Source organism: Doryrhamphus excisus, chromosome 14, assembly GCF_030265055.1.
Source record: "Doryrhamphus excisus isolate RoL2022-K1 chromosome 14, RoL_Dexc_1.0, whole genome shotgun sequence".
NCBI lineage: Eukaryota > Metazoa > Chordata > Actinopteri > Syngnathiformes > Syngnathidae > Doryrhamphus > Doryrhamphus excisus.
Genome location: NC_080479.1, coordinates 10257645 through 10270309, shown reverse-complemented (window position 1 = coordinate 10270309; position 12665 = coordinate 10257645). Strand labels below are relative to the sequence as shown.

At 43.1% G+C, this 12665-nt stretch overlaps 1 protein-coding gene across 3 annotated transcripts in view; it reads left to right on the top strand.

Annotated features, from left to right (window-relative positions):
* trappc9 (trafficking protein particle complex subunit 9) overlaps window positions 1–12665 on the top strand; it is a 112077-nt gene that overhangs the window by 33226 nt on the left and 66186 nt on the right. For all 3 annotated transcript variants that reach the window (XM_058046461.1, XM_058046460.1, XM_058046459.1), the window contains one exon: window positions 4863–4981. In XM_058046461.1, the coding sequence (XP_057902444.1) occupies window positions 4863–4981 (119 nt within the window). The remainder of the gene's footprint in view (window positions 1–4862; window positions 4982–12665) is intronic.

The window sequence follows — 12665 nt, the reverse complement described above, 5'->3', positions numbered from 1 at the left end:
TGTAGTGCAATGTCTGCACTATTTGTGGAAATGTATGCTAAAAATAGACTTTTCAGTGAAGTAGAATAGACATCAGTGGCTCTAATTGACCAACCCTGCTGAGAGGACCGGAACCCGTACTCCTCGCCACGCTAACGAGGATGTGGCTACCTTATTTCACATTCAGCTTAACAGCATAGAGGTCTTTGGGTCCTCAAACCTCCTATCTCTCTCCCGGATCTTAGCTTCCGCATATCCTCTCATTTGTATTCCAAAAAAAAAAAAAAAAAAAAAAATTCTGACCTTCTTCTCTACCTGTTCAGCGTTCCTTCTCCAGTACTTTTCAAGTTCAAGCTCTTTCTTTTCCTCCTCGCTCCTGACCTCTCGCTACCTCCCTCCTCCTTACTGTTGAACCTCTGTTGCTGTGATAAATATTAATGAGGGACCCATATGGACCGGACGTCTCGGTGTGTGTTTTGCAGACGCGGTTGACTGACAGGGTAAACACACGCGGCACCACATGTTTATCTCCGTTCACGAGGTCATTTAAATGATACTATTCCGCTGTTTTTAATTAGCTGAGCAATAATGAAGGCCCTGAATAAAGGAGATAAGGCACGGCACTGCCTAAATAGAGGCTGCGGATGCGGTTGTTATGGCGACGCTGGATGCAATTTGACATGTGCGAATGGAATCACATTATTATTGCTCCGGTGAACTTTAAAGATGTTACTCCTCAACTGTTGTTTGATATTAAAATGAACAGTTGAATTTGAATGAGACGTTTCTGTATGTTCCCTGCATGCGTGTTGCTCCCCGCCCCTCCCGTCTCCCCGGCACGAGCCAAACCAATCACTCCTCGGCGAAATAAACTGCATCACTAGTGGTGCACCGGTGTGTGAATGTCATCACTCACACCAGATATAAAACAGGAGGGGAAAAAGACAGAAAAAAAACAAAAAAACTCCGGTCTGCTGTGAAACGCAGAGAGATTTGCCTGGCAGTCAAACAGCATTGTGGGACCTCGTTTTGGCACAAGCGTCAACGCAACAGACGTTCGTTTATATTCCAAAGTTAGCCCGGCATCGTCGTGATTAAATTTGTTTTCACTCAGAACTAAACACGGTTAATCCCTTTCAAACATAGGTGGCTTAGACGTCATATGGCTTCATTTCCATACTTGCTGCAACACTGTTGGAGAAGGATGCCAACGTGGATAGAGATTGCTTTACCCAAGCATGGAGCATTCAGATCATTTCACACCAAGTTAAAGACAGCTTCTGGGTCTTACAGGTGGTCATTATCAATGAAAATGCACAATTTGTGTGCCGCTCACTATTGTACCTTACCTGTACGGGATATGTAGTACCCACAAGGTTGCGTTATTCAACTTACGGCCAGCTATTAGACGATGCCGTTTATTTCATCAAGCAGACGACTAATTGAGAAGTGGCATCTATTTAAATAGGCTCCTTAAAACCAGAATGCTCTGTTTTGGAACGCCTCTCATATATTTAATTAACATGATTCAGTTTAATGACTAGTAATGAATTGATTTGCAATGCTTTGTCTGAAGCTTCACTCTAAGCCGGGCGAGTGTGCGTCACGGCCTCCGCTGATAGATGCATTGTGTTAACATTAGCACTTATTTATAGTCACATCACCGGAGCTACTCTGACTGATTGTCATGCTATATCGGGACCGGTAACTAATCATATTCCTCTATTTAGAGATGAATCGATCAGTCTGATCTGTGTGTGTTTTTTTTTTGGTGTACTTGATATCCTTTGTCATCTCAGGTACATCAGACAAGGAGCACAATCTGTAGAAAACAGGCTGAGCCTCGCCGATATATCCTCAAATGAGTTTATCCCGCAGTTTGGCTCCGCCTAGAAACGACAACACCATAACTCATTATCCGGACAGCGGAGTGATGTCATCGCTCGGGACAAATGGGCCTTGACGGGCCAGGGGAGGGGGGGTTTATCATGTTAAACGGTATGAGTGTCGTACCTAATGACGGAGCTGCATCCCACATTGGTGCCGTGACCGTCTGTGAGTAGGTGTAGTGACGGCTGCTCCGTCCTTGCGGCACTAAATAAGCAACCGCGGTACAGTATATGCTGTTGGATACACAGAAAAGATGCTGGCAAGCTCGCTCTCACTGTGGTATTGACTGCTTATTGCTGCTCACCTCCCAAAAAATGCAATAATGTTGGAGTCGGGTAAGATGGAACACCACACTAGACTGACTAGAAACTTGCTGCACACTATAAAAAGTTTCTTTTATCCACCTGCATCTTAACATGCACTCGGTGGGTGCACTCAGAGGTTAGGGGGGTCGGGGCCAGGTGGGTTGACCGGCGGGGTTGGTGGTGTGCTTAAGCAATGTCCTGGGGTTTTGCTGGGGTGTCCGATGTCCCCACTCTTCTTTTGTTGTTTTGTCTTCTGTAAGATTCTGTGATTATATGTGTGGAAAAAATCACTTATTGAATTGGTAACTGCTATGGTGTGGAGAAGGGGTAGGATTTAATAAGCTTTGCTTCTTCCTGCTCCTTTTCAGACATGTGAAGTAATGAGGTGTTGTGTATATGTGTGTATGTATGTGTGTGTGTGTATATATATATATATATATATATATATATATATATATATATATATATATATATATATATATATATATATATATAAATAGATATTGTAAGTGTATTCTGTTGTAAGTGTATATGTGAGAAATAATAATGTAACATAGTATGCATGTCTGAAATAAATTAAATAAGAAAAAAAAAAAGAAACATCATGATGCAAATGCGCCAATATAACAACAGATAATGCATCTCCTCTACTAAAAGCCATTTACATTACATTTGCCCCCCCCCCCCCATTTACAATTACTCCAGTCTCAGGTGGCTCTAGTGCCTCTTAGGACTGTGATCACAACAACCAAGAGCTAGACTCAACCAAGTGCTTTCAACAAGCTTGGAGTGCCCCCTCCTGAATGCGATCATAACAAGTTTTCCTGACCTATAACTTGATAATAACTCAACAGGAAGCACCAAACCTGGAAATATAAGTCTGTTAGTCTCCATGTTTGGCTCCATGTTTGCCTCTTTTACACAGCGTCTGGCACTAAACCGACTTTGTGTTGAATATCATACACATAACTGTCAAGTTTCATACGTCACAAATCTTCTCAGACTGTGGGCTTCTGTGTGAAAGCACAGCGTTTGCCAGGTTCTGTGTGAAATGAACAGGCGCATAAATGCAAGATGTAGTTTTGAAACTTGAAACTGAAACTTCACTCCTCAGTAGCGGCACCTCTGGTTCTGATATCGGCGTCTGTGCTTTTTTTCGACAGACCCATAAAATGCCAGGCTCGTTCCAAAACTTAAGTCTTCCTTCCGTGAAGGTTTTCTTTTGTTGATTTTGCTGCGTCCTTGACATATCATTGCTGAAAGTTGAACGAGATCAAAGTGATGGTATGAACGCTATAGTGTCAGATTTCATTGTCGAAATAGTAGAGATGATTCCAAACTTCTTTCCACTTAGTGTTGAAAGTTGGCTGTTTATGCTGTCACGGTACATTTTAGTTCCGTCTAAATGAAGCCGTTATGCTTTAATTATCACTCTGAGAGCGAGAGAGAGAGAAGGGGGAAAGAAAAAAACACTCTTCCAATTGCTTGCATGTGATTATACCAATTCATCCAGCGTCTGTTTGATGGAGCTGCTGCCACATTCATTCAGTCACTCCTGACACGGTGCTGCACTGCACTGACGTCACAGAGCCGGGTTGGTACATTTGACGGGAGATGCGGTCGTAGTGTTCATTCACAAAGCCACACCGGATGAAAATATGAGCTGGAAACCTCATATTACAAATATACAACATAAGGTGGCCAGAAATATTTCAGTATTGAACAAAGCAAAACTTGTTCTCAATCAGAAATCACTCCACACTCTTTATTGCTCTCTGGTTCTACCATATCTTACTCGCTAAATGTACTGAGAAAAAGGTCAGTAAGGATAATCCATAATGCCGCCTACAGAGAACATACTAACTCCTTATTTCTAAAATCATAAATACTTAAACTTGCTGATATAGTTAATTTCCAAACAGCTAAAATAATGCATAAGGCTAAAAACAACCAATTACCTAAAAATGTCATCCAATACTTCTCTACAAGAGAGGAGAAATATGATCTCAGGGAAGAAGTACATTTGAAACACTGCTAGGACTAGGTTAAAAAGCCGTAGCATTTCAGTATGTGGAATCAAACTATGGAATGGATCGAGTAAGGACCTCAAACAATGCACAACGATGAGCCAATTCAAGAAACAATACGAGCAGTTGATGTTTGCTAAATACAAGGATGAAGAGTCTTGAACCAGTCATGATGTGCTATATATATCACTATATTGACACTTACTATGGTACCCATTATGTCATTGGATGGTCATATCACCTCGTACTTCGATACGAGGTGCATTATAAAAAAAAACAAAAAAACCTTAAACTGTATTATGGAAAGCAGGAAGTGAACAAATGTAACAGTTACTGATTGTAAAAGTACCAGATGGAGGGGTAGGATGTAATAAGCTTTGCTTCTTCCTACTCCTTTCGGACATGTGGAACTGTGAACTGATTATGGGATGCACTCAATTGTTCAATGACACCTGAGGTACTGAACTAGGCCATCTATTTACACATCTAACGCAGGTGGTGGTCAGGTCATTTAAGATGAATTTCAAAATACGGTGTTGCTTCACAGACTGCTGATATTTAACTTTGCGAATGTTCCCCCCGATGCTCTGCCCGCCTCTGATTCGCAAATAACCTTGCTGCTTTTGCTGACTCGGCTCTGCTTTTTGTTCTTTTTAAACAGATGGAATCAGTGTGACAGGCCTGCCAATCTCCAGTCCTTTGCGTCAGGTCCTCAAGCCCAGGCCCGAAAGCAAGGCTGTCAGCGGCGAGTCCGGCAAGGGGGAGTACAGTCATATTAAGGTAAATAAATGAGAGTGAAGTACGGGAAAATAGCATTGCTTGGCATAAAAAGATGCTGTTGTTTTGATTTATATGTTTATTTTTGCTCTTTGATTCTAATGCCACTAAACCACAGCAAAATAATAATAATGCTTAAGATATTATATTATACTATCATATACATATACTATCATTATACTTCATCCGCTTACGTGGGTCCGGGTTGCAGGGGCAGCCCAGACTTCTCGGTCCCCGGCCACCTTCTCCACTTCCACCGGGAGGACACCAGGGCATTCCCAGGCCGGCTGTGAGACATAATCCCTCCAGCCTGTCCTTGGTCTGCCCTGGGGCCTTCTCCATGGGGGGGCGGGGGGGTCCAGCCACCCTACGGAGGAAACTCATTACTCTCTACTCAGATTGTCTCAGTAGCTGGCAACACAAGTGAGTAGTAACATAATTGTGTCAGCGGCATAGTTCTGGGCTGCACGAGTGCTGCTGACTCCCTGTGGGGGAAACATGAGTTCCAACATGTACCGTGACACCCCCGAAGCAGATCATGATCCCCTCCCTCGGATGCACCGTTAGTCAAAGAATTTCCTGAAGGGATTTTCTCCAAAGCTCACAGAAGTCAGCCTTGAAGCAGCATGCAAGGAAACGGCCATTTTATTTTCTTACAGTAGGGGTGTCTGCTAAATAAAGCCTGAGCAAAATGTACTGTAGTATTTTGGGTTTCCTGCCACATGACTCATTGTTGCTGTCTTTTTTTTTTTTTTAAGCACTCAGAAGCCCGGCGAGCCCTTTTGAGGCAACATTATTCACCGCCACCGTCGGCAATACTTTTTAAATGAGTGTACAAATTCCGCTTCACTGTGTTCTTCTTGCTGACCTTTTGCCACTCAGTCTTACCGACATTTTTGCCACCAAATTAGAAAGGAACGTCGGAATGCGAGCGGGAGGGGGTGGGGAGGCGGGCGGGGGTAAGAAATGTGCCTCAGCCAGCTGAAGCACATCTTCTCCTCACCTCTCACAGCTCCGATGGAATCAGATTGTGTCTGCAGCAATGAGCGCTGAGCCTTTTGTTATCTCCAGAGTGCTGTGCTGATTGCCCGCATGACTGAAATGGCAGCTTTCAAAGTCCCCCCCCCCCTTCGGTAGAATTTGGAACGATGGAGCTGCATCTGGGATAAGTTGACTGGCAGGCCGGGTATAGGAGGAAATAAGATAATACAGTCATTTCGCCATAATGTTCGTTCACTTAGCCTTCATATGACTTTAGTGGAACGATGATGTCACATGAAGAATGCGGCCGCTCTCACTTGTCGGCACGCACGGCCAATTATGTTTCATCTGTCAAATGTCTACCTTGTTGCCAAGATGCACCTCAATGTGCTGAGGATCATGTCTTGTTACTGCAATGCAGATATTGCTGTCAGGGCGAGTGTAGGTGCATGTTCCAATGTCGGGGAGTGGGGGGGGGGGTGCAACGGTAAGCTGTTGCCGCACCTCCGCACCTCCTCCTACCTGCATTAACACCTGGAATGCACTACTTTCCAATTATTTCAGCAAAGATCCAGTTATTTTACATATTTAACTCATTCAATCCCAGACATTTTCCCCAAAGACAACCATTTTAGTCAATTTTGACTGTTCTTTAAAGGCACATAGGATATTGTGTTCTATGGCTATATAAACATGGAACCACCAAAACAAAAATAGACTCCCATCTCCCAATACTTCTCTACAAGAGAGGAGAAATATGATCTCAGGGAAGAACTAAATTTGAAACACTTATATGCTAGGACTACGTTAAAAAGCCATAGCATAGAATCAAACTATGGAATGGATTGAGTAAGGACCTCAAACAATGCACAACGATGAGCCAATTCAAGAAACAATACAAGCAGTTGATGTTTGCTAAATACAAGGATGAAGAGTCTTGAACCAGTCATGATGTGCTATATATATCACTATATTGACACTTACTATGGTACCCATTATGTTATTTGATGGTCATATCACCTCGTACATGATTTAAAAAAACAAAACTTAAACTGTATTATGGAAAGCAGGAAGTGAACAAATGTAACAACTACTGATTGTAAAAGTACCAGATGGAGGGGTAGGATTTAATAAGCTTTGCTTCTTCCTACTCCTTTTGGACATGTGGAACTGGGAACTGATTATGGGATGCACTCAATTGTAATCTGATGCATGTTCAAATGAAATAAAACCATTACCATCTTTCATCAGGAAAAAAAAGTTTGTTTCTACCTTAACCCGTTCTTTAGTAATTAACAGTAGAATATAGGTAAGTTTCATGAAAAAATCAGCTCCCAACTAAAAACTGGAGAAAACGTTTTTTCCGTGAATATATTTGACACAAATATTTTTGCTTTAGTATGTAAACAACTATACCAATATTGTTTTACATCGAAATAACACTGTACAATAACAAAGTAGGCTTCACTACACATCTTCAAATAAAGCCTTTTGTCGATTTGCTTGCGTTACGTTGTTAAGATGTTCTATGTGATACAGTGCATCAGTCATGTCGGACAAGCACAGAGTTCCATTGTATATGTAAAATCAGCTACGTCGCTGAAAATGTTGTTGAAGCAAAAAGACAGACCACACTGTAGCTCAGCTTAATCCAAAGTTTGGACACACTTCATCATGCTATTGAATGAGAAAGTGACATCAGCTAAAATTGCTGTATCATCACTGCTGTGTCATCTTTGGCCACAAATATCTAATATTTTGGGCATTTAAATCTGGAAAAACAAGCTGGAAAATCTGATTTTTGTTTTCAATGCATACCAGCGTTAAAGTGAATGTTTGTCAGCATTCTGACAATTATCTGCGTTTTGATGCAAACTGCCTGCTGCTGCTGGCAGTGAGGTTTAATGAGAAGCGGACAATTAGCTTGCTGCACGACCAGATGGCCTGAAGGGATGTGATTTTGGTGTATTTGTGATTTGTCACTACCAGAGACAACATTTGCATTGAATTTATGATCTGAATCATATATTACCGCCCCCTCCCCCAATAAACACAAACGTGGCTCGCGGCGTCTGAGCTTCTTAGCGCTAATCACATTGTGTGAAGAATAAAAAAAAAAAAAAAAGAAGGACCAGAGTCATCGTCTCTTCTGCCTGCCAGCCCCGAGTGCTATTTTTAGCCGCCGAGCACCGCCTACGGCGCTCCAGCTCCCCTCGCAGAGACCGATCCCAGCTTGCGATACCGATATTTATAACTGCCACAGCTGTCTGCCCAAATGTGATCCTCCAGCTTAGCCACCAAATTCTGTTTCTTGGCTCGGGATTAAAAACGCTTCCTCTCCTCCTTCCTCGCCCCCCCATCTCCCTTGGCTTGTTTATCATAATCATCATCATCATCAGGTGCAGTTTTGACTTTGAAATAGCATCTGCTTTTCAAGGTTGAGCTTCACTCTTGTGCTGCTCATATGTTGCTCATACTTATATTACTGTATACAATACAGTAAAAATGAGTTAATATGAGCTAGCTAACAATGGCCGTCGTTGGGATACATACTCATATGAGGGTCGCGGGGGTGCTGGAGCCTATCCCAGCTGTCTTGGGGCGAGAGGCGGGGTACATCCTGGACTGGTGGCCAGCCAATCACAGGGCACATATAGACAAACAACCATTCACACTCACATTTATACCTGTGGCCAATGAAGCTAGCATGTTTTTACAATGTGGGAGGAAACCGGAGTACCCGGAGAAAACCCACGCATGCACGGGGGGGAGGACCTTCCAAACTCCACACAGAGATGGCCGAGGGTGGAATCGAACCCGGATCTCCTAGCTGTGAGCCCTGTGCGCTAACCACTCGTCTGCCATGCAGCCTCTATTGATGTTACCATGGCAAAATATAGAATTATTTACAAAATGAAGTAATCAGTTTTCATTCATTCATTCATTTTCTACCACTTTTTCCTTACGAGGGTCGCGGGGGGTGCTGGAGCCTATCCCAGCTGTCTTTGGGTGAGAGGCGGGGTACACCCTGGACTGGTGGCCAGCCAATCACAGGGCACATATAGACAACCATTCGGCAATTAACCTCACATGTTTTTTGGAATGTGCCAGGAAATCGGAGTACCTGAGGAAAACCACGCATACACTGGGAGAACATGCAAACTCCACACAGAGATGCTTGCCATATTTTGATGATTTAAAACATTACCCAAACGTCTTTCCTCGGGCACTTTGATGCGTCCTTGGGATGGCTGTGTCTTCCAGCACATGTGATGTGTGCTCCAAAAATGCTGACGGTAAAACAGCATCTTGTTGATCTCGGTATCCACTCTTCAGTGCAAACGTTAAAAAAAAAAAAGTAAATTGAAAAACAAAAGACACCAGAAAAATGCTAAACACACTGTCCCTCCTGTTTTTACTCCCTTTTTGCAAATGCATCATGGCCTATTATGACAATTTGATAATTACTTCACTCCTCCAACCCACCAACGCCACAAATAGATTGCAGTTCTGTTGGAAACGGTACTTAAGGTGGCTAATTGCTTGTCGTAAATAGTTTAAGCGGTGTTCAATATGATTGTTGGCTGTGGTTAAGCTTTAAGATTGCTCTTGCTTTATGTTGCATGAAGTACGGGACTACCACGCTTCAAAGCTGTGGACAGAAAAAAGCAATTGAGCATAAAAAAACCACATGACAGGTTGTGAATGGATGATTCTGCATCATTTATGACACTGCAGCGCACCGACCGGGGCGCCTCTTTGGTACCATTCAGATTGAAATGTGAAAGAACTATCTGGAAAAGTTTCTGAGTAGGAGTTCTACATTACAGCAGCGCCTCCCTCTCTGTCCTTTTCCGTCCCAGGCTTGTGACAAACGCTTGCCTCAGTGAAAGATTTGGCCTTATTTAACACAACTGTCTGCAGCGACGCCTCAGGGGGACAACACACGGACTAAATAAACCATCCATCCTCTTGTGGCGGCGAGCTCGGCGCAGAGCGCGGCGATCTGTCAAGCCGTGTCTATTTTTAGCCCACGCCGTCAGGTCTCGGAAAGTTTACTGCTGCCGAGCGGCCTGTGCTTTGCCCGGAAATGTGAGATGTGAGGAGGTAATTGAGACAAATTGAAAAGAGGGATCATCATCAGTGTGGTCACGATATCAACGCCCAGACGAGTATGATTAGCACAGACTGTTTCATTAACGATTCCAAGCCCGTTGGCGACAAAGCCTTTTGCACCAATTCCGGGTTAGCTCTATCAATCTGGATAAGGTTGTGAAGGCATTTCTAAAGCTTTGGGACTCTAGCAAACCACAGTGAGAGCCAATGGTGAACCTTTCCAGGAGTGGCCAGGTCACCAAAATGACCCCAAGAGCGCAGCAACGACTCATTCAAGAGGTCACAAAAGACGTCAAAACATTATCCGGCACAAATATAAGCTTTTTTGAAGGCTTCGCTACGAATCTTAAATCCAAGCCCCTAGCAATTGAATTTCCTTGCACTTAAAGTCCCCCCCGTTATGGAAAACTGATTTTTTAATGATGTTCTAATGTGTCCCTGGAGCCTCTTTATCATATCTCTCACTTGTTAACGCAGCTTTTGAGGAAAAAAATGCACAAACATTAGCTTTTTTGAAGGCTTCGCTACGAATCTTAAATCCAAGCCCCTAGCAATTGAATTTTCTTGCACTTAAAGTCCCCCCTGTCATGTAAAACTGAAGAAGGGTACCCAAGGGTGTCGGGGCCAGTGTGAGTGTATATGCTAGCTCAGTGGGACAAAGACTGGTATTCTGCCTAAGATACAGGTATTGGACTCCCGAAGACTGGCGTAAAACCATTTTCTCTGATGAATACCTTTCTGATTGTTTTGGACATGTGGGGAAAAAGTTTGTCTGAGAAGAAAAAAAGTTGAGCGCTACAGTCAATCCCGTGTCATGCTAACAGTGAAAGCATCCTGAAGTCATGAGAGTAACTTCTCCCAACCATCCAAGAACAGTTTGGTGACAACCGAGGCTTTTTCCAGAATGATGGAGCATCTTTCCATAAGGAAAAAGTCTTGCATTTTGGGTCTGTGGCCAGGAAACTCCCCAAAGTACTGACATTGTTGTCATACTGCTATCATTGATGAATGAACTACTATGGAATAATGCGGTGATATTGACTTGGTAAACAACAATGCACTCCCGTCATATAGATGACCTTTGGCTAGTGCTTGTGCAGAGGATCTCTAAGAAACAGCAGGGAGCTCCTGTCACATAGAGGATCTTGGACTCGTGCTAGCACCGTGCGTCAGATGATGAGTGAGGCAAAGTGAGAGGATGGATGACCGCAGAGTGGGAGTGGCCTATCACGAGCTGCCATCTTCCTGTGACGTTTGCTTTCATCCCTCTCATCATCTTGCTGTTACCTTGGCTGCTTGCTTTATAACAAATGCCTCATTTTCCCTTTTGTTATTTCACAAGCTGGTAATTGTATTCATCACACATTACATTTTCATTTGGCTACGCTACATTTTCCTGCACCCAAAAAAAAAAAAAAAAAAAAAGACAGTTGATCATGTTTGAGTGAATTCAGAAGCGGTGCACTTGACTTCCTTGGTGAGTCAGCAAACCTATTGGCTCGCCCTGTCAGAAGCGCATTGGCGGGGAGTCAGCACAGCATTTTCCGTCAAATTCATAGAGCGGGGGCCGCTTCATTCCTGGCAAGACGCGTAACAGTTCTGTTAGGAATTGGGATATTTCCAGTTGGGCTCTTTGTTTTGGGCTAGCTTATTATATTATGCACCTGAATGAAGTCAGTTATATTTTTTGTGCCTCTCTTTTTGTCACGTTCACATGTTGGCTGTCATGCCCCCCAGCCCCCGTCTTAGATCACGGTGATGCATCAACATCATCAGCATCAACATCATCAGCATACGGCTACTGAATTTCCTCCTCCTCAATATGAAGTGAGCGCTATACATCTCGCACCAGATGACCTGCCGTTGCTGCACGATAGTGTTATCGCTGTAACGTGTCACCGGGGGCGCTTTGTCGCTAACTGATGGCTAAAATGTTCTGCTCCATTAAGGCTTCAACCTCAGGGATAACACTAACAAAAAAAATGTATTTGTAATTATCATTCATGTAAAATGCAAAGCTCCGTCTGGGCTCCCAGGCAACTTTTTTTTTTTTTTATGAGCTGCTACTAGACAAACCAGTCGGGAGTTGCTTGGCTTTATGGGGTGGTGTTATTGGAGTGCTGAACTGTATAAAAAGGAAAGTAAGTAAACCCTCGCACTTAAAGTCCCCCCCCGTTATGTAAAACTGATTTTTTAATGACGTTCTAATGTGTCCCTGGAGCCTCTTTATCATATCTCTCACTTGTTAACACCGCTTTTGAGGAAAAAAAGGCACAAAAGTTAGCCTTTTTGAAGGCTTCGCTACGAATCTTAAATCCAAGCCCCTAGCAATTGATTTTCCTTGCACTTAAAGTCCCCCCTCTTATGTAAAACTGATTTTTTAATGACGTTCTAATGTGTCCCTGGAGCCTCTTTATCATATCTCTCACTTGTTAACTCCACTTTTGAGGGAAAAAAGGCACAAAAATTTGCTTTTTTGAAGGCTTTGCTACGAATCTTAAATCCAAGCCCCTTGCAATTGAATTTCCTTGCACTTAAAGTCCCCCCTCTTATGTAAAACTGATTTTTTAATGACGTTCTAATGTGTCCC